The 23,408-nt window shown below is 43.0% G+C and overlaps 1 protein-coding gene across 1 annotated transcript in view; it reads right to left on the reverse strand.

Annotated features, from left to right (window-relative positions):
- LOC110522731 (phosphatidylinositol 4-phosphate 3-kinase C2 domain-containing subunit alpha) overlaps positions 1–23,408 on the reverse strand; it is a 66,285-nt gene that overhangs the window by 32,130 nt on the left and 10,747 nt on the right. Inside the window, exons 4-12 of the mRNA XM_036969413.1 lie at positions 12,474–12,568; positions 11,679–11,839; positions 8,795–8,915; positions 5,772–5,883; positions 4,466–4,545; positions 4,279–4,342; positions 3,880–4,026; positions 2,108–2,141; positions 1,666–1,924 (exon numbers count right to left, since the gene is read on the reverse strand). Coding sequence (XP_036825308.1) covers positions 1,666–1,924; positions 2,108–2,141; positions 3,880–4,026; positions 4,279–4,342; positions 4,466–4,545; positions 5,772–5,883; positions 8,795–8,915; positions 11,679–11,839; positions 12,474–12,568 — 1,073 coding nt within the window. The remainder of the gene's footprint in view (positions 1–1,665; positions 1,925–2,107; positions 2,142–3,879; positions 4,027–4,278; positions 4,343–4,465; positions 4,546–5,771; positions 5,884–8,794; positions 8,916–11,678; positions 11,840–12,473; positions 12,569–23,408) is intronic.

Below are 23,408 nucleotides of genomic sequence, written 5' to 3' on the forward strand. Positions count from 1 at the left end.
GCCTTGGTCAGGGAGGTGACCAAGAACCCAATGGTCAGTCTGACATAGCTCCAGAGTTCCTCTGTGGAGATGGGAGAACCTTCCAGAAGTACAAACAATCTCCGCAGCACTCCACCAATCAGGCCTTTCTGGTAGAGTGGCCAGACGGAAGCCACTCCTCAGTAAAAGGCACATAACAGCCAGCTTGGAGTTGACCAAAAGGCACTTGAAGGACTCAGACCATGAGAAACAAGATTCTCTAATCTGATGAAACCAAGATCGAACTCTTTGGCCTGAATGTCAAGAGTCACATCTGGAGGAAACCTGGCACCAAACCTACAGAGAGGCATGGTGGTGGCAGAATCATGCTGTGTGGGTGTTTTTCAGGGACTGGGAGACTAGTCCTGATCAAGGGAAAGATGAACAGAGCAAAGTACAGAGAGATCCTTGATGAAAACCTGCTCCAGAGAGCTCAGGACGTCAAACTGGTGCAAAGGCTCACCTTCCAACATGACAACGACCCTAAGCACACAGCCAGGACTGGCTTTGGGACAAGTCTCTGAATGTCCTTGAGTGGCACAGCCAGAGCCCGGACCTGAACCCGATCTAACATTTCTGAAGAGACTTGGAAAATAGCTATGCAGCAACACTCCTCATCTAACCTGACATATTTGATTTGACAGGATCGGTAGAGAAGAATGGGAGAAACTCCCCAAATATAGGTGTGCCAAGATTGCAGCGTCACACCCAAGAAGACTTGAGGCTGTAATCGCTGCCAAAGCTGCTTCAACAAAGTACAGAGTAAAGGGTCTGACTACTTATGTAAATGTAATATTTCCGTTTTTTATTTTTAATACATTTGCAAAAATGTCTAAAAACCTGTTTTTTTTCTTTGTCATTATGAGGTATTGTGTATAGATTGATGAGGAAAAAAAAGTAATCAATTTAAGAATAAGGATGTAGCGTAACAAAATGTTGAAAAAGTCAAGGGGTCTGAATACTTTCCGAATACACTGTATATTTGGTAAATGCACTGGTATATTTTATATGATATAGTGCTTTCACCATTGGATCACCAAGACCTGTAAATAAATCTACACTCTGAGCACGTCAACCTGCTGATGTCATGTCCTTACGACTGCTACATGGTCCCCATTTCACCATTTCATCATCAACATGTGTTGTAGACAAAATCATGAAAAGGGCTGTCTGATAGTCTCAATGAACAGACAAAGACTTGTAGTTGAACAAGTTGTTGCATGGATAGATTTTTTTTTACTTGACTTGAGACTTTACTTGCTCTTAGAATGCACGACTTGGACTTGACACTAGTCTTGACCCGTTCTACTTGGGACTCGACTTGAGACTCGGACCTTGTGACTTGCTTCTGACTAGAATAATAGTGACTTGGTCCTACCTCTGACATTCGCTACCAAACATGTTTGAGGATAAATAAAACAGATGTGTAGCATAGCATCCAAACTTTGTAAAGTGCCACATTGTATTTAGTTAATTATTGGACTGCTAGGTGAGTATGGGGCATAAGTGGGAGAGATCTTTCCTGTTTATTTTTATTATTATCAAACCATCCCCCAAAAAGTAGCTAATAGCAAAACAATGTGTTAGTAAACCGCTAGCTAGCTGCACTACCATGTCAAGCCAATAGGTGGTGCCTGGTAGACTCACCTGCTGACCCAAGCGGCAGGGATGCCATGCATGGCGAACAGGGTGAACTGCAGGTGGTCAGTGGTGCCCGAGGCCTCCTTACAGCTACGCCCCTCCACAGGAGACTCCCCCTCGGCATGCTGGGAGATGGATAAGGAGGAGTCAGAGGAGGAGCTAGAGGAAGAGGAGGCGGGGCAGAAGGAGCGCAGGTAGAGCTTTGCCAGGTCATAGACGGCATCCGTCAGGAAGCACATGCTCTCCTCTACGGGGCTGAGGTGACCTGGAGGAGTCAGAGGGTATGGAGAGGGTCATGTTAACTCAAATGATTTGAACTATTTTTTGTTGATTTCTGTAAGCAGGAAGTTGCGCCACTGTGTGTGATGATATTCGGATCATAGTCTTGCTGAGTCAAACTTTTAAATGTGTGTTTTTTTTAAATGTGACTGGTTGTTGTAGCACTCACCATTTGCCGAGCCACCTAAGGATTTGGAGCCCACCTGAGACAGAAACGTAAAACAGATATGAATGATAGGAATCCTGTCCTGTCCTATCTCTTCAGTTCAGAGAGCTGTTAGTTTAGTTTATTAGGATCCCCGTTAGCAACCGCACATACAGCAGACACTTTATTTGTTCCATAAAACATACACACATGACAAAGTACAGAACTGTTAGAGACAAAATAAATAAGTGATATATTGTAAACAGAACATAATTACTATTTACACACTTATATACAGTAGAGTTAAATCAGATCTCTAGAGAGAGGAGAGGTGCTTTGTTATATATTTTTTAAAGCTAAACTTTCTTTCCTCTGGTGGAGGAGCCTTCCACGATTACATGGCTCTATTCATAACTGTGACCCATTAAATCTGTTTTTGGTTTGGGTACTTTGAAGAAACCCATAGTGGCATGTCTGGTGGGGTATGCATGTCTGCTTGAAGTGTATGCAAATAGATTATACAAGTGGTTAGGCATTTTCTATGGGAGGCACACAGTGCTACAAGTAACTGATGCAAGCAGTAGAATCAGATAAAAAAACATAAAACAAATACACCTTATGGAACAGCAGGGTCTGGGAAGACACGCATACGCATACGCACACACACACACACACACACGCACACAAACGCATACGCACACACACGCACACACACGCTAGCACTCTACACACGTACATTGAAATAATGTTGTATGGTGGTATTATACATTTTGTATTGTAGATATGTAGTGGTGTAATAATGTTATATGATTAATATTATTATAATATTATCTTCATGAACCCCAGGAAGAGTAGCTGCTGCCATGGCAGGAACTAATAGGGATTCCTAATAAACCCCAAGAAGAGTAGCTGCTGCCATGGCAGGAACTAATAGGGATCCCTAATAAACCAGGAAGAGTAGCTGCTGCCATGGCAGGAACTAATAGGGATTCCTAATAAACCAAGAAGAGTAGCTGCTGCCATGGCAGGAACTAATAGGGATCCCTAATAAACCCCAGGAAGAGTAAAGAGTAGCTGCTGCCTTGGCAGGAACTAATAGGGATCCCTAATAAACCCCAGGAAGAGTAGCTGCTGCCATGGCAGGAACTAATAGGGATCCCTAATAAACCCCAGGAAGCGTTCCTGCTGCCATGGCAACAGCTAATGGGGATCACTAATAAACCCCAGGAAGAGTAGCTGCTGCCAGGGCAGGAACTAATGGGGATCCCTAATAAACCCCAAGAAGAGTAGCTGCTGCCATGGCAGGAACTAATAGGGATCCCTAATAAACCCCAGGAAGCGTTCCTGCTGCCATGGCAACAGCTAATGGGGATCACTAATAAACCCCAGGAAGAGTAGCTGCTGCCAGGGCAGGAACTAATGGGGATCCCTAATAAACCCCAGGAAGAGGTCCTGCTGCCATGGCAACAGCTAATGGGGATCCCTAATAAACCCCAGGAAGAGTAGCTGCTGCCAGGGCAGGAACTAATAGGGAACTAATCTCTTCTAAACTTGACCAAATTCAAAACAGAAATCCTTCTCTTTCATTATTAGATCTTCAATAGACAAATATGATGGTTCACTGTTGTCACTTCACTTCTCATTTTGTGCACTTTACTAGGTGAAATAGTCGTTGAAATGAATGGCTACATCAAAAGGTCGGTGCCCAGTAGTAGAGACGTGAACAACCCATACATTAATATATTAATATAATATATTAATATATTCATATGATGTTTATGCATCGTTGAACGTACCTCTGGCGAGCGTGTCCTGGGGAGGTTGACTGAGCGTTTGACTTTCTTGACTGCCTCTGTGATGGCCTGGGTCTCTACCTCATCCAGGGCACAGCACAGGTTCTTCACCATCTGAACCACCCCATCCACAGTCTTATACTGGGTACTCTGTGGTGGAACAAAGTCATTGTTCAGAGTGTGTGTGAGAGCAATCTCTATTGAGTTACTCAACAATGCAAGTGACTCTTGAAACAGCACGTCTTCCAGGAATCTATAGGCCTTTCGCAATTGTGTGTGAACTACCCACGCAACGCACAACCCCCATTCAACGCCTGATAGCAATTCTGCACCACAACCCCACCATACATGTTTAAGGCCTTCAATGCTGCATCAAAGAGGTGAATTAACTTCATAAATTACCTCATTCTGCAGGCAGATGTTGACTTGATTGTGATAGCCTTCCAGATAGTCGGCCAAGCCTTGCCTGGGGGGGGGGGGGGGGGGGGCGAGAGAATCAACAGATAGTTATTGGGAATTCCAGATGGCCTTATTTGGATCCAGACAATGGTGAAGATGATGCGATAAGAAGCAGAAAGAAAGTTCCTACCTGGTGACCTTTTCCTTAAACAGCCTCTCCACTTGGCTCAGGTGCCTCTCCAAGTCCACCGGAGAGGAGTCATCTTCCGCCTGCATGCACACAAAGCATGAAACAATGAGATCTCACTGTGATCTCACTCCAGTCTCACTAGGTCCTCAATGGCTGCAGTCCAAACACATTATTTTTACCCCCTCAGCCCCCTCAGCTAGCCACTTTCCCTTGGGGGAATCCCCATTGTAACCGGATGGAGTTTGATTGCCATCTTAAATGGAGGTCCAATTCAATAACGTAGCCACCCTCGGTCCTCGATTTAGCTCAAGGGAGCAAGTGACATGGTCACGTGGTTGACATGACCCACAATTCAACACAAACTGTAGTCACGTGTCATACACTGGTGGCCACGAAGTTTCATATTTAATCAACACAGCTGCATTTTCGACAAGACAAAATGATAACACGAGCTTGCTAAAATATATGTATGTAGATGAATTTAGCATTGGCAAATTGGCTTAGTCTTGTAGTGAGTAGCCTATAAAAACGTAGCTAGCTTCATTAACATATTTTTGGCAATTCTGAAATGTATTGGAATAAATGACCAAACAATAAAATTAGCTGGCCAGCTATGGGTAACTGTAACTAGCAAGCTACCTGACAGGAGTTATATCTAGCTATGTTAGCTTACTAGGTACATTAATAGCTTTAGGTTGGTTGTTTTTAAGCTCAACTTCAAGATTTCCACCAAGAACGTTGTCTCTCCGATCATTACTTTCCCTCGCTTGGGCAAGGCACATTTAAGGGCTGAGGACCGAGTTTGGACTGCAGTTTCTCTAGCTATTGATGTGAGATATCTTTCTCTCTCTGCAAGTCTGCCCGTCGGTCTCTCTCTCCGCAAGTCTACCCGTCGGTCTCTCACTCCGCAAGTCTACCCGTCGGTCTCGCTCTCCGCAAGTCTACCCGTCGGTCTCTCTCTCCGCAAGTCTACCCGTCGGTCTCTCTCTCCGCAAGTCTACCCGTCGGTCTCTCTCTCCGCAAGTCTACCCGTCGGTCTCTCTCTCCGCAAGTCTACCCGTCGGTCTCTCTCTCCGCAAGTCTACCCGTCGGTCTCTCTCTCCGCAAGTCTACCCGTCGGTCTCTCTCTCCGCAAGTCTACCCGTCGGTCTCTCTCTCCGCAAGTCTGAAAGTTTGTCTTTCTGGACGTCTGTCTGTTTCATTGACCTTCCTCCAGGCCTCTGACCTCTAGCTGGTCTTTCTTTGTGACAAACGCACACTCACCAAAGTGATACGTCGCTGATTGGTTTGTTGGTTTGGGTCTTACCGATCGTGCCAGATCCCTTCTCATGGTGCTCTGGGAGAGCAGCTGGAGCTTGATCTCTGCTTCCCACTTCCTGCAGCTCTGTACATACTCGTGGCTGCCCAGGCTGTGTTTACTATGGAGAGGACACAGGACCATAGGGGTCAAAGGTCAATATGATATCATGGCACCAATCGGAAAAAAACATCAGGGATTACCTTGGTCCAAAAAGAAACACTCATGTTCTTCTGTCTTTTCAATCCATTTTTAAATGTTTCCTGTTGCCTGCTCAAATGAACAACACCCGGCAGTAATATCCTTATGCTCAAACAATTGTGAGGCACGGGCCCAGTTCCATTTTAGCCTTCAGGCCCTAGCCCTTACCACCTCTCCTTTTGACATATATAGATCAAACGATGGAATGATGTCAGCAAAATAATGATGGTGGATCCACCTAGACATCCTATAGGCTACAGTGGGACTTCCAGCATCTTGTTTAACTTCTTGCGGATCAGTGAGACGCTACCGTCCCATTTCGACAACATCCGGTAAAATTAAAATTAATAAATATTAAACTTTCATGAAATCACATGTGCAATACATCAAAATAAAGCTTAACTTGTTATGGCTGCAATCCTGATATCGGTATAAGTGTCATCAACAACCGCTGAATAGCATAGCACTACATACAATAAATATTACTATAAATATTTATATTCATGAAATCACAAGTGCAATATAGGAAAACACAGTTAAGCCTTTTGTTAATCCATCTGTCGTGTCAGATTTTGAAATTTACTTTACAGCGAAAGCAATCCAAGCGTTTGTGTAAGTTTATCGATCGCACGATAAACATTAAGTACACTTAGATTCAGGTAGCTCGGTCACGAAAATCAGAAAAGCAATCAAATTAATCGTTTACCTTTGATGATCTTCGGATGTTTTCACTCACGAGACTCCCAGTTACACAGATGTTCCTTTTGATCTTTAGATTATTTTTAGATCCAAAATACCTCCGTTTGTTTGTCTCGTTATGTTCAGAAATCCACAGGAAAGAGTGGTCACGACACCGCAGACAAAAATTCCAAATAGTTTCCATAATGTCCACAGAAACATGTCAAACATTTTTATAATCAATCCTCAGGTTGTTTTAAAAATATATAATCGATAATATATCAACCGCAAATGTCTTTCACAGTAGGAGAGGGAAAAGCAATAGCTATCCAAATTCTGTTGCGCAAGCAAAACTCACGTGACCACTTGACGCGATGTTATCGCTCTGGCTCATTTTTCAAAATAAAAGCCTGAAACTATGTCTGAAGACTGTTGACACCTTGAGGAAGCGATAGGAAAAGGAATCTGGTTCATATCCCTTTAAATCCAGCAACGGGAGGCTATGGAACATGGAGTTTTCAAAATAGAAGCCAATTCCTGTTTTGATTTTCCTCAGGGTTTCGCCTGCAATATCAGTTCTGTTATACTCACAGACAATATTTTGACAGTTTTGGAAACTTGAGTGTTTTCTATCCAATACTAATAATAATATGCATATATTAGCAACTGAGACTGAGGAGCTGGTCGTTTACAATGGGCACCTTTTCATCCAAGCTACTCAATACTGCCCCTGCAGCCATAAAAAGTTAACTTGTTGTTAATCTAGCCGCCATGTCAGATTTCAAAAAGGCTTTACGGCAAAAGCAAACCATGTGATTATCTGAGGACAACACCCAGCACACAAATGCATAACAAATCATTTTCAACCAGGGAGTTGCGACATGAAAGTCAGAAATAGCGATATAATATATGCCTTACTGTTGAAGATCTTCTTCTGTTGGCACTCCTAAAGGTCCCAGTTACATTACAAAATGGTCATTTTGATCGATAATGTCTTTCTTTATATCCATAAAAACTCAGTTTAGCTGGCGCGCGAGCTTCAGTTAATAATCCACTCGGTTTCCTTCCTTCAAAATATATAAAAATATATACAAAATTAATCCCAAACGTTACCAATAAACTTATCCAAACAAGTCTATCAACGTTTATAATCAAACTTTAGGTACCCTAATACGCAAATAAATGATACAATTTAAGACGGAGAATCGTTATTGTCTTTACCAGAGATAAATACCAAAGAACGAGCTCTAATTCACGCGCTTGAAAACACTACAGCCAAAATGGAAGCCACCTAGAATTTTTTTTTTTTTTCTTCCAAAAACCAGCCTGAAACTCTTTCTAAAGACTTGACATCTACTGGAAGCCCTAGGAACTGCAATCAGGCACGATTTCGCCCTATTATTAAAGTACCAGCCATTGAAATCAGTGGTATGATGAGGGGGGGGGGGGGGGTTGTCCTCTGGGTTTCGCCTGCCATTTCAGTTCTGTTATACTCACAGACATTATTTTAACAGTTTTAGAAACTTTAGAGTGTTTTCTATCCAAATCCAATTATATGCATATCCTAGCTTCTGGGCCTGAGTAGCAGGCAGTTTACTTTGGGCACGCTTTTCATCAGGAAGACAAAATACCACCCCCTAGCCCAAAGAGGCTAAACACTTAACACCCACTTAAAAGTTAGAGTTTCCATGAATCTAAAGAGTGAGAGGGGGACCTGACTTGAGATGCTATGCTTAGCAGGGAACAATGGAAACATCGGCGGAGTCTAATTCCATCACTTTCTGAGGGCTTGCCAAGACCAGACAAGGCTGGGAGAGTCTTGATAACACACACACACACGCACGAACTTGTAGCGAGACACAAAGCACTCAAAATGTGCGCACGTATAAGTATACACACAATGTGCCTAAGACCTGCTATTGCGCAACCCCTCCGTTGTTTATTAGTAAAAGCATCCTCTGCAAAATGGCCAAAAGGAAACATTTTCCTAACACAATTAAAAGACAAATAGCTCCCTGCTTGTGGAATGTTGGCAGTGATCTTATTGATATCCTTCTTTTTATCTCACTCCCCTCTCTCTGCCAGGGGACATTGAGGCGGGATTGTGGGAAACGCAGGGGTCAGTGAGGTTTCTGAGTATGTACAGAACTCACTTTTGCAGCACCTCCTCCTGGCCGCAGACCTTGAGGACGTAGCTGCCAATATCCACCTGGTTGAGGTCGTCATGAACCCAACATAGGGCCTGCATGATGAGGAGTTCCACAGGAGAACTCACTATGGGGTAGAAGGTGGTGGGTGGGAGAGAGAGCGAGGAGAGAGAGAAAGAGGCGGGAGAGCGAGAGAAAGAGGCGGGAGAGAGAGAGATTAAAAGAGGGGAGAGAGAAAAGGGGGGGAGAGGAAGGATGGTTAAAACAAGCATAATTGCATACACAGACCTGTAAAGTGTATCCTTCCCTTTTCCCTTCTTTGAAGTAATCACTGATTAGACATGATTGGTGAGCGCCAGCCCTCCACCACAGGGCTTTCAATGGTCTACTCATTTGTAATCAGTGAACACAAGAAAGGGAGAAAGGAAGAATGCACATGTAAAGAATTTGTACAGGGTCATAGGCTGCATCTCACACTACTAAGGGGCATCAGGCATAAAGCAAGATGGCCTTTGTCTATGTCTAGTCACAGGTAGGAGGGGAGCAGATTTTAATTAAAGGAGGAGGATAGATCTAGTGATCCACGCAATAAGTGAAGATTCCAAGTCCAAGAGGCTCAATGGAACTATGTCCGAAACGATCACTCATGTAAAAACAGTCAATAATTGGCCCGACAGAAGTTTAATTTTTTTTTTAATACCATGGAGGGCCTCTTGGATGGATTATACTCATACTTAACCTGTTCCCAGACCTGTCTTGCCAACTTCTATAGTCATGATAATGACCGTATAGGAGTTGTCAAGATATCATAAACAGATCTAGGACCAGGCTAATTCATATTCTATTACCATTTTCCCTTATTCAATAAAAACAGTTAACCGAATCCAGATCTCAAGATGCTACAGTACTCTGTTATTGGAAAACACATGTCAGCATGTCTCCTTCTAGGAAATATGTGTGTGTGTGTGTGTGTGTGTGTGTGAAACCTGACACACAACAGATCTGCCACTTCTGGCGGGGGGTTACTGCCTTCTCCGTTTGATGCCAACACACACACGAAAAATCACCCCGGGCTCTCCAGCAATAACAACCCCACACCCACTGAGGAATGGACCGGATTAAGGTACCAATACTAGAGGGATTCAGAGCGTGTTTTGATTGGTCACGCCTTGGTAGTGGGTGGGTGCTGTGAGGTGGCTTTCTAGGGATACTTGGGAGGCTAAAATCATCAACGACCGAAGAGGGGGGCCTTTTGGTAGCCTGTTCCCAGATCTGCTGGTGCTGCCTTGCCTCCTGGTTATAGGAGGAGGCAAGACAGCACAAACAGATCTGGGACCAGGCTGGCATTTCCGAGGGTGTGTGTTGATAAAATAAAAAAAATAAAAAAGACTCTACAAACTCACACATTGTGCTGGAATGTTTGAGACGTGCAAGGTCACACACACCAACATGGGTGTTAGGGGGTTGGTCTGGTCTAAAGCCGGATTGGTGTCTATGATTACAGTACTAGTCTAGCAACACAGCAGGATGCTAGGCAAAAGGAGAACATAACAAGTGAGAGAAAGAACATACCAGAAGATAATAAGAGAGAGAGAGAGTATGATGGCCAGTGCATTTCAGAGAACTGCAGCAGAGTTAAAAAGAGATGGTTTGATTAAGGTGGCATCCAACACTCAAAGCCACAAGACATCCACCTCAGCCAGTTCCCAGGGTTTCCCCTCTCCCCACACCAGGGTATCACTAACCTAAATCTTGCTGTTGGAGATTCTAGCCTAAGAAAGAAGTCATTATCTCCCCGGTAACAGAAGCCAGCTCGGCTCTGATTGGCTGTTAAATACAGTAAGAGTGTCAGCGGAGAGCAGAGAAGCTGCAACAGTAGCAGTTGGGGAAAGAGTTGTCTGGGAAAGAGTTGTCTGGGAAAGAGTTGTCTGGGAAAGAGTTGTCTGGGAAAGAGTTGTCTGGGAAAGGGTCGGCTTTGGAGGGGTTGCCTCGGAGGCGGAGCTACAAACCTGGGGTCAGCCAATGACAACGCACCCCCAGAGAGTAAACGAAAAGCCCTTTGGATGAATGAGAAGATAATATAGAGAAGGCCTTATACAGTAACTACTGCAGGACAAGTGTATAGAGAAGGCCTTATACAGTAACTACTGCAGGACAGGGGTATAGAGAAGGCCTTATACAGTAACTACTGCAGGACAGGGGTATAGAGAAGGCCTTATACAGTAACTACTGCAGGACAAGGGTATAGAGAAGGCCTTGGGGTGACACAGGGACAAGGATACAGAGAAGGCCTTTGGTGCAACACAGGGACAAGGGTATAGAGAAGGCCTTTGGGGCAGGGGCCCAACCTTTTATGTGAGGAGAGGGAATGTGGCATATTCCCACAACAACAAAACATATTTAAAAAAATGATAATAGTAAACTGGCTGATCCCGAATGCTGCTTCCTCCTTCAGACCTCTCATCCAGTGTTCTTATCTTCTATCAGTCTTAAAAAGGGAAATGCCTCAGATACAAATAGAAAAGTCAAATTAATTGGAGTTGGGTTATTGAAACCTGGAAGAGCTCCATTCTAAAAATGTTAAATTAAAATAAAAAAATTAAAAAAAGAGGCCAATTGATGTCATTGCATACTTTTATGGGTATAAAGGTGTCCACCACGAAGCCTGCACACTCAGGAACGGGGACCACGGAGCACCTGTGTTTGGGTCAGGGTTGCAAAGAAACGTTCCTAAAATTACTAGGTTTTCCAGAAATCCCGTTTGGAGGATTCTGTTTCCCCTCCTGATTCCCGGGAACTCTCCTATCGGGATTTCTGGAAAACCTGGGAATTTTGAGAACGTTTATGGGATTTAGCAATGTTAGTAGGTGTATTGTGTTATTGTCCTTACCATCGCAGGTGAAGGTGACAGGCTCTTGGGACTCGGAGATCTCGATGGACACCTTGACGCTACAGCCATTGTCCCCGCCCCCGTCCCTCTGAGGGATGACTGCACTCAGCACATACCCCGGGTTGGTGTGGAGGTCATCATGGGTGAACTTTGACCTCAGGCTGAAAAAAAAGAAGCCAGTATGTCATCTTTACCGTTCATAAACTTCATATCCTTAATTATCTTATTTGTATTTCCTTAAATTAGCTTATCTAGAAGTTATACACCCATAAACTAGTAGATAATCCATTTATGATCCATTCTCCTACTTAACTTCCCATAAAAAAAAATAAAACATGTATTTTCACATACATTTCACTGTACCTATCTAGTGTGTTGTTTTACAGGGTCAGACAGACATATGCCGCCCCTGGAGCAGATTAAGTGCCTTGCTTAAGGACACATCAGCAGATTTTCACCATGTCGGCTCAGGTATTCGAACCAGCGACCTTTCAGTTACTGGCCCAACGCGCAAACCACTAGGCTACCTGGCGCACTTTTACGGCCCCGTACTTCCTTATGGGATCCAAAGAACTTCAAAAACTCTTCTGCTTTGCTGATATTTGTTGCATATCTGTGTTTATTGAATAGTGTGTGTGTGTGTGTGTGTGTGTGTAGTGTAATGCAGGTGTTCATCATGTCAGAGTGATTCCCAGAGCACAGATATTCATCACTGCACCCTGAAAGGACTGGAGTGAGGCTGCATACCGAATCATTCAAACATTATAGCACACACACACACACACGGTGGCTTACGTTGCTACGTCTTCACAGAAGGCTACAACTTCTAGGTTCTGGGCTTCCTTCTCCTCCAGGGCGGTGTACAGTACTCTCACAGGTCTCTTATCGTGCTGCGAGACAACGACACACAACACAACAGTAAGCAACCAGAAAAACGGTACATGGGCCAAAACACACATTTCAACCTCCATTGTGATGGTGTATATGTTTACTGGTGTTCATTTCATTTGGAATTTAATTGGTGTTCGGTTAGTCATGTATGTATGTATGTATGTATGTATGTATGTATGTATGTGTGTATGTGTGTATGTATGCATGTATTGTAAACAGATTAACACACAAAAACTTGCAGTAAAGACAGGAAATACAAATGAGCACCCTAACACTAAATTGGACCAATCCACGAATACATTTACACATTATACAAACTGACTGAGGCTCTATTCATTTAGTCTTGTGCATTTTCCCCAAAGTAACTGAGGTGTTTAGGAGAGGTGTATGCTGACGGCTTAAATAATGAGGAGACATTTTGATATGAACGCATTGAATCCCATCGAGTGAATAAACAGCAAGTCAGGAAGGGCAGAGACTGGGGCAAAAAGCTACACACACACACACACACACTAAAAGGACCCCCCTAGAAATTGAGTTCTGGGATTCCTGGATGTAGTGTGAAAGCTGCCGGGAACTGGCAGGAAGTACGCCCCATAATTTTACAAACTAGCCATCTAAGAATGCGTTTCCTTTCCTGTGCAACAGGAAATTACCAGCAAAAGTCCCGCCTCCTCTTCATCGTCTACTGTGATTTGGCACAACCGCACAAGAGGTGTGTTGGAATTTAGTGACATCACGATGCACACAGAGGAGCGCTGGAATTCAGTGACATCCCGATGCATGAAAGAGAATGACTGATTCTGCTCAGAGGGAATTGGGGAGGGTAACAAAAATGCCTGGTATGCAGAGTCCCTTTCGTGTGTTGTTCCATGTGTGTTACATTTTAAACCAAAAAACACAAATGTGTGATTTCTAGGACACGGACTAAAAGTGGCATCAGAGCACAGCTTTACACTGAACAACATTCCACTAGCAAAGTAATTGCACCTGGAGAGCCAATCACGTTCTCTGTAGCCGATGGAAAACCTTTAAACAGGTTAACATTCAGAAGACCACAGGGCCAGATGAATTACCAAAGACGCGTACTCCGAGCATGCACTGACGAGTGAGCTGGCAAGTCTTCACTGACATTTTCAACCCATCCTCAACCCAGTCTGTAATACCAACATGTTTCAACAAGACCACCATTGTCCCTGTGCCCAAGAACGCTAAGGTAACTTGTCTAAAATGAATATCACCCCATAGCACTCACATCTGGGTTGTTCGCCAATGCTGGAAGGGGGGCCTTCCCCCAGAGTGAAAAAGTTTGGGATCCCCTGCGCTAGAGAACATTGCCGGGCGGTGCTCAAACATAAGCACCAACACTTGATTAACAGTGTAAACTATTGTAGAGGATTTATTGCACGAAGAAATATATCAGGATTTTTTTTGTTTTGTTTCCTTTACAATAAAATGTAATCCTATAGCCTATTTTAGTTTCCTTTACAATAAAAACACTAATGTAATCCATTTGATAAACTTTATTTGTAGATTCGATTAGTAATAGAGTTAATAGGAAAAGTCCAGTTACAGCTCTGTTTTACAAAGTAGAAATTAAAAAGATGATAATAATAAATAATAAAACAACCCCAGGTGCAATGATTTGCCTAAACAAAAGCACCAGCGCATGAACAATCATAAAGGATGAATTCCATTAAAAAAAATTAATGACAAGATATAAAGTAATTTGTTGATCGTATTGGAAACTGTATTGTGGCCTTATACGCGTGCCTTTTCACATGAATCAATCTAGTCTTCTCTTTATGCTTCGTGGCCACAGTCGGTACACATTTTTCGGGGCTTTGTGCGAGCAAGCCCCACAAACAAAATTGATTGAACTTCAGTTTACGGGCCTTGTTTTGTGTGCACATAACGCACGTGTGGCATGGCCTCTCTAAAGAGGTTGTGTGGCATGGTCTCTGGGGAAAAAGGTCCACCCCATACCGATCATACCAAAATGACTCGAACATTCCGCGGACACACAAGAGTACAATAAATTCTTTGAGTTCATCCATAAACATGTCTCATGTACGGTTTCCTTTTCTGTGCGCATAAGCAACAGTACAATCTGATATGCTGCAACATCTGCATGTCAAACTCATCACTCCTTTCTACCCAAACCGTGATATCCCTCCCAGACTCCTGTCTCACCGTGGCAGTTGGGATTAACGTCTATTGGCTCTGTTGTTTTTCTGCGGCGAGACTCAGGCATCGGAGGCAGAGGCTCGAAGTAAACATCAGAATCAGATTACTTTTCATCAGCAACGTCGATTTCAAGTTCAATAGCCAACCCACCATCCAACTCATCTAAATTCTGCAACATTTGCAATGCTGTCAGTGCATCCGTTTGTTTGGTTGGGCTTGCTATTGTATGGTTGTACTCAGCGTCTATAAAATGGTATATCATTTCCTGAGTCATATCAATCTTTCATAATAAAATAAGACCGCCCACGACTCTTCATCATTACACTATTGTTCTAAATTCAATCATCCTCTTCACCCTCAGAATTCAGATCAAATTCAATCACCCTCTTCCTCATTCAGTTCATTGAAGTCACATGCACCATTATCAGTTTGTCAGGTGTCTATTGCCCATTCATTGATGACAGAATAGCATATTTTAATTGTATGTTATTGGTTTTTGCTTTTATGTTTTGTTGCAAGTGGTCATGTTCTGAATGCATGAACAGCACGGATATTCTTGGAAAAAGTGACAGTTGGAAATAGAGCTGCACCTCTTCAATTGAGAGTTATATGACACTAATACACTACTGCTGGTTCTTTCTGATACTATATAGAAATTAAAATGTCTTACATGCATGTGACTCTGAAGGAGGATTTGATAAAGTGATGCTCCTTTCCAGGCATCTGTAAATTACATCTCTTCCTGTACAAACTGCTAGGCCTAAGTCACTCAGTTTTTTTTTAATATAAATGGACAATAATCTATCTATCTATCTATCTATCTATATATAGTCTATAGGTTAACAGGTTAACAGCCTATTGGTTAGAGCGTTAGACTAGTAACCGGTAGGTTGCAAGTTCAAATCCCCGAGCTGACAAGGTACAAATCTGTCGTTCTGCCCCTGAACACCACAGTTAACCCACTGTTCCTAGGCCGTCATTGAAAATAATGAACTTGTTCTTAACCGACTTGCCTAGTTAAATAAAGGTAAAATAAATTTTAAAAAATGTAGGCATAGTTGTGGTGGGCCTGACTGGCATTGTTCCTTTCCTGCTCATCAACTTTGATCGAGTCAAGGATATGTTTTGTATTATTCTGAAGGCCTAATGCAACACATAGCATATTTTCGTTTCCCTTACAATACATTTGATTAGTGATAGAGTTACAGTCAATAACAGTCCTGTAACAGCTTCTTTTTACAAAAGATAAACATAAGAGAATGGCATCAATTCGCAAGGCACACGGTCAAATTATTAATATGAGCGCCAATTCTGATAAAGAGGCATAACAAACATTACACTATTGTTGTTCTAAATGAAAATCAACGTCTTAATCGCCCATTCCATCCATGTCATTCTGTGGGCTGGTATCGTTGGTGCATTCAGAAAGTATTCAGACCCCTAGACTTTTCCCACATGGTTACGTTACAGCCTTATTCTAAAATGAATTTAATACTCCCCCCCCCCATACAATGTCCCATAATGAAAACAGCTTTTAGAAAATGTATTAAAAACAGAAAAACCAAGCCATGAGTTGGAAGGAATTGTCCATAGAGCGCCAAGACAGGATTGTGTTGAGGCACAGATCTGGGGAAGAGTACCAAAAAATGTTCTGCAGCATTGAAGTTCGTCAAGAACACAGTGGCCTCTGTTTGGAACCACCAAGTCTCTTTATAGAGCTGGCCACCTGTGGAGATGGGAGAACCTTCAAGAAAGACAATCATCTCTGCAGCACTCCACTAATTAGGCGTTTATGGTAGAGTCGCAAGACGGAATTCACTTCTCGGCAAAAGGCACATGACAGCCTGCTTGGAGTTTGCCAAGAGGCACTGAAAGACTCTCAGACCATGAGAAACAAGATTCTCTGGTCTGATGAAACTAAGATTGAACTCTTTGGCCTGAATGCCAGGCGTCACGTCTGGAGGAAACCTGGCACCATCCATACGGTGAAGCATGGTGGTGGTAGCATCATGCTGTGGGGATATTTTTCTCACAGCAGGGACTGGGAGACTGGTCAGGATCGAGGGAAAGATAGAGAGATCCTTGATTAAAACCTGCTCCAGAGCACTCAGGACCTTAGACTGGGGTGAAGGTTCACTTTCCAACAGGACAATGACCCTAAGCACACAGCCAAGCAAACAAAGGAGTGGCTTCATCGCTCTGAATGTCCTCTGAATGTCCTTGAGTGGCCCAGCCAGAGCTCGGACTTGAACACGAGCAAACATATGAGTTCTGAAAATAGCTGTGCAGCGACGCTCCCTATCCAACCTGACAAAGCTTGAGAGGATCTGCAGAGAAAGCGAGAAACTCCCAAAATACAGGTGTGCCAAGCTTGTATCATCATAACCAAGAAGACTCAAGGATGTAATCGCTACCAAAGGTGCTTCAAAGTACTGAGTAAAGGGTCTGAATACTTACGTAAATGTGATATTTCCAGTTTCTAAAAACCTGTTTTTGCTGCCATTATGGGGTAGTGTGTGTGGATTGATGAGGGAACATAAACATTTATATATAAATATATTTTAGAATAAGGCTGTAATGTAACAAAATGTGGAAAAAGTCAAGGGGTCTGAATAATTTCAGAATGCACTGTATATTGTTTTATCAAAATATTATAATTCATTGTTTTTATTTCGTATCCCAATACCTGGGTGTATGTAGTAATGCATGAAAACAAACTGATTAAGAACATTTGAGGTAAAAAAAAAAAAAAAGAAACCTCCAATGTTTTATCGGAGCCCCTCTGTCGGGCACCATCTTAACCATAGTTAAGATGGCACCCACACACACACGCTGCTGCTACTACTACTGTCTGTCTATTATCTATCCTGTTGCCTAGTAACTTTACCCTTACCTATATGTACAGTACATCGCTACCACAATTACATCATACCCCTGCACACTGACTTGGTACTGGTACTTCCTGTATATAGCCATGTTATTTTCTACTCCCTACATTCTACTCGCTGTTGTCTACAAAGCATGTGAAATAAAATTTGATTCTACACTTCCAAAATCTAAACACGCACACTTAATGGCCAGCAAGGTAATGTCAGTTTTGTTTATAGAGAAGGTCCCATCTTTCCAGTTGTTTATAATAACAGGATGTTATGGCTGTCTATCTGTAACTGATGAAATGAGTAGTACAATGGTAATGCTGTACTGCAACATAAGAGTCTGCCTTCTTCATGTTGGTCATTCAGCGGGTGAAGAACAGAGCAGATTAGCTCATAAAATAATGCTCACTTTGCTCAGCGGTTCTTAAAAACTTCACACAAGCAAAACCAACAACTCGGACATGAAATGTGACTGAACCTAGAAGTGGCATCAGGGTCGTGTTCATTAGGTGCCAAACGGAAGACAACCGACTGGAATATGGAAAGACTACCTGGACTTGTCCAATAAGAAAATGCTTATTTTAGCTTTCCGTTGAAAAAAAAAAAAAAAAACGTTTAAGTATTTGTTGCGGAGAACTTTTACAGAGACAAACATGGTTTTGACCTGAAATAGTATTAAAATGAAACATTTACAAAGCAGTGTGCTAGTAGCGTCGACTTGGCTGAGACCCCAATCTCTCGCTCTCACCAAGCACCTTGTACATCCCATCTAGCCAGGCAAGAAAGGAGTGAGGGATTAGCAGTGTGTGTTTTTATACACAATCCATTCATTGAAAACAAACATTCAAAGATAATCCAATGAGGCATTGTGAGCGGTGTGTTCACTCACATCCCACCTCAGGACAGACACCGGGATGTTAGACAGGCCTGTCTTTGTATTCTCTGTTTCATTGTCTGACAGGGGTGAGTAAGTGAGTGAGAGAGAGGATGGGTAAGGCCCATGTGACTCACAGATCATTAATCTAATGTGGTTTGCTTTAGTCCACCCTACTGTTCTAAGTCAGGTCCAGTCTGCTTTACAGCTCCTCCGTCTTAGGTCAGTCTTAAGAGTAAACAGTAAACCACTTTATTGTCCCAGGCTTGTCCAGTTTTGCTGCCTGTAGCAGTCCTAGAATGGTACCTACTTCACTAGCCCAGGTTATTAGTGGTTTAGTATTGTACTTTCCTTCTTTCTATTGTACTTTCCTCAACCTCTTCACCATTCTTGGTTGGCCCTGGTTAACTAGGTCAAGAGAACCAGCTGACCAAAGGAAGTCTAACTTCCTGATTTGAAAGAGGAAGTCAATGATTTCTCTCTAGTTTAAACTTCCACTGAGGAATTATAGAAATCAAAATTTTCAACAAAAGTTGCAGTTGTTGTCTAGCTAGGACTTCACCAGCTATTTCAGAGGATGCCATTGGTGTTGTTTCCCTCACCCACAATTTTTACCCACGATGTACTTCCTGTTTGTTGAAAGTAAAACCGGGTGAGAGGTGAAGACACAGAGTTCACTTGTATCCATCGTCACTCTGTAGGCCCATCGATACACCACCACACAGGGCGTATGGACGAGATCAGTATGCAGCACGAGAATTATAATTTAGTCATAACTGCTCTGCCATTTCCTGGTTTCTAAAATTCTAATAGTTTGCCTAATTTCAGTTTATATGTCACAAAATAAGCAAGTATAGTGTAGCAAATCATTGTGCCATTTAAACCGCTGTGAAATATGTTTTCCCATAACCAAAAATATTGTATTTTCAGCTGGTGTACAAAACTGAAAGTAAAAATATTTTTAAAAAACTAAAGAATGGGAACAATAGAAATAACACACACAGCACCAATCTACTGCTTCTTAGACTTGCTTTCAATGAGAATGACAGATATAACTCAAATTTGTATGTGAATGAGGTCGGGTCACCCAAAAAGTTACATATTGGGAAAGGGATATACTGACCTAGTCAGTTGTACAACTGAAATGTGTCCATTCATCAACTGTGCCCATTGATCCACTGTCCCCACACACAGAAACAAGCACCATAGCCTGTCGTAACAGGCAAGTCCTAGCTAGTACTCTGCTGTGACGACACAGGCGTTCTGTGCGTACAAAAGTCTTGACTTCGCAATGACTGAACTCTATGGTGCACTTCAGTGCTCTGTTGCAGGTGGTGATGTCCCCTGGGCTTACAGCATGCTGGGAAGTCCTCTCGGCTTTCCAATACAAACTGCAGGGGGAGCTGGCCTGACTAAATGTTTTTTTTAAATCTGAGACATATCCGTTGTTTGAGCAGTTAATGTTGTTTGCTTGACTTTGCTTCTTCAATACTAGGGCCCGGCCCTGGGCTTAGCTACCACAGGTTGTCAAAGAGAGAAAAAAACAAACAAAAAAAAACAGGCAGATGTAAATACAATTGTTACCTCCTGAACTAAGCGCACTTGTTTAATTTAATACAAGAGCAAACATTACCACAGAAACAAACTCCACCTGCTTTGCAACATTTGATGCCAGCCCTTGTAGTGTTATCAACAACAGGCTTCCTTACACCCAACCTGTTAATCTGGAAGGTAACAAAATAGCACTCTGGCTCGAGTAGGGAGTTGACTGTGATAGGTTGTGGGCCAGATTACTATGGGTCTGGAAACCGATAAGGGGTGTCTTGGTCTGTAGAAGGTAACACTACACCACTGTGCCATGCTGGTTGAGAGTAGTGCTTTGCCCACCAGCACTCTCACAGTATTAAACACTCGGCCTACATGAGAGCGCCTGCTGCCATGGCAACGCTGGGCCGCTCTGGGGCTTGTCAGATGAGTCTGCAGTGGGGCATGGTGGGGAGCTGTATGGGCTTGTCCCCGTTTAGGCTATACCAACATTACTGCTGCCTGGCAGCTAGGTTAGCAAACTAGGGCAACGCACTGTTAAGGCGAAAGCATGTACAGATCGACATGAATGCACACATCCAGACGACACGTTATGTAACAGTAGTATGTTTAACATACAGACATAGGACAGGCAGCCATAAACGTTCACAGAAAAACAGACAGCAGAGTGAACTGGACCTAGTTCTCAACTAATGGTATACAGTTGGTGACAGACACATTGAAAGGGTTTTAGGTAAATCTGACATTTCACAGATATTTGTTAAATCAAATTTTATTTGTCACGTGCCGAATACTAAAAGTGTAGATTTTACAGTGAAATGCTTACTTACACACTAATAGATGAAAAGATAATAGTAACAAAATAAAATTATAATGAGCTACATACAAGGAGTAACGGTACCGAGTCAGTGTACTGGGGCACGAGGTAGTTGCAGTGATTGATCGAGGTAATATGTAGGTTTGGTTTGTACTACCAACCTCATCAAAAAAAAGAAATGTCTTCTCATGTCAACTGTGACATCTTTCTTTTGGTGTTTTTCCAGAGTTAGTAGAAAGGCCTCTTTTAGTGTCCTACGTTTTCATAACTGTGACCTTAATTGCCTACCGTCTGTAAGCTGTTAGCGTCTTAACGACCATTCCACAGGTGTATGTTCATTGAACAAGCATGGGAAACAGTGTTTAAACCATTTACAAAGAAGATCTGTGAAGTTATTTGGATTTTTAGGAATTATCTTTGAAAGACAGGGTCCTGAAAAAGGGACGTTTTTTGTTTGTTGCTGAGTGTATGTACATGTAGGTAAAGGTAAGCAGAAACTGTTTAACTGTTCAGCAGTTTAATGGCTTTTGGCTAGAAGCTGTTCAGGAGCCTTTTGGTCTTAGAGACTGCTACCGCTTGCCGTGTGGTAGCAGAGAGAACAGACTGACTTGGGTGGCCGGAATCTGACAATATTTAGGGCCTTCCTCTGACACCGCCTGGTATAGAGGTCCTGGATGGCAGGGAGCTCTGCCCCAGTGATGTACTGGGGCATACACACTGCCCTCTAACGCTTTGCCGTCAAATGCCGAACAGGTGCCATACCAAGCAGTGATGCAACCAGTCAAGATCCTCTCAGTGGTGCAGCTGTAGAACTGAGGATCTGAGGGCACATGCCAAATCTTTTCAGTCTCCAGAGGGGGAAGAGGCGTTGTCATGCCCTCTTCACGACTGTCTTGGTGTGTTTGGACCATAATAGGTCCTTAGTTATGTGGACACTAAGGAACTAACCTTGGCAAGCTTGGACACTGGGACTATGGTTGTCTGCTTGAAACGTGGGTATTACAGACAGGGTCAAGGAGAGGTTGAAAATGTCAGTGAAGGTCAGCACTAGGTGGTCAGCACATGCTCGGAGTATGCGGCCTGGCAATCGGTCTTGTGAATGTTACCCTGTTTAAAAGGTTTTTACTCACATTGTCCGGGAACAGCTGGTGCGCTCATGCAAGGTTCAGTGTTCCTTGCCTCGAAGAGAGCTTAGAGAAGGCATTCAGCTTGTCTGACAGGTTTGCATCACTGGGCAGCTTGTGGCTGGGTTTCCCTTTGTAATCTGTGATAGTTTGCAAGACCTGACACATCTGACGAGCGTCAGAGCCAGTGTAGTAGGATTTGATCTGCGTCCTGTACTGATGCTTTGCCTGTTTGATAGTTCGGAGGGTGTAGCAGGATTTATTTTTATAAGTGTCCAGATTTGTGCCCCGCTCCTTGAAAGCGTCAGCTCTAGCCTTTAGCTCAGTAAGGCTGTTGCCTGTACTCCATGGCTTCTGGTTACGATATGTATGTATTGCCACTGTGGGGACGACATCATCCATGCACTTAATGAAGCCGGTGACTTATGTGGTAAACTCCTCAATGCCATGGGATTAGTCATATATTCCAATCTGTGCTAGCGAAACTGTCCTGTAGCTTTGCATCCGCGTTATTTGACCACTTCTATATTGAGCGCATCACTGGTACTTCCTGTTTGAGTTTTTGCTTGTAAACAGGAATTAATAGGATGGATTAAGTCAGATTTGCCAAATGGAGGGTGAGATTTGTATGTGTCTCTGCGTGTAGAGGTGGTCTAGAGTTTTTTCCCTATTTGCACAGGAGACATGCTGGTGGAAATAAGTTGAAACGGATTTAAGTTTCCCTGCATTAAAATCCCCGGCCACTAGGAGCACCACATCTGGATGAGCATTTTCTTCTTTGATTGTGGCCTTATACAGCTCGTTGAGTGCGGTGTTAGTGCCAGCATCGGTTTGTGGTGGTAAATAGACATCAAGAGGTTCATAAAAGGTGCTATCCCAAAAGTCCCCCTATTCACTTCATAGTGCACTACTTTGGACCATCATAGTCAATGTACAGTAAACAAAGCAGGTGTCCTGCTTACTATGCCTCCAAGACAGTGGGGGAAATAAACAAATGACGCCGTTTATATTTAAGACAATCATCTCATGCAGAACGGAAATTATGGTCTTTCTGTGGGAAGAATGTGACAGCAGCCAATTGTCCCCGTTCCGACACAGAGAAACACAATGAGACAGGAAGTGGGCTTTCTGGGAACGCCACACACATACAGGCAACGCCTTTATTCCTTATTACTAATTTATTCTCTCATTACGAAATCTCTTTTCTGACTAAACCAGACTAAAAGGGAAGAGACACGGTAAATAAAAAGTGATAGACGAGTCATTGTGTATATAGAGAAGTTAGAATTGATTTGTGGCCTCCCTTCAGTTGAGCTCAAACCCACTGACAAATGCTTCAGACAGATGGTTGCTCACTTATAGGAAAATGGAGGCGAATGGTATTTTGCGCCACATGCCTTCGGTCCTGTCCCAAAT

This window comes from Oncorhynchus mykiss, chromosome 30 (genome assembly GCF_013265735.2).
Source record: "Oncorhynchus mykiss isolate Arlee chromosome 30, USDA_OmykA_1.1, whole genome shotgun sequence".
Classification (NCBI taxonomy): Eukaryota; Metazoa; Chordata; class Actinopteri; order Salmoniformes; family Salmonidae; genus Oncorhynchus; species Oncorhynchus mykiss.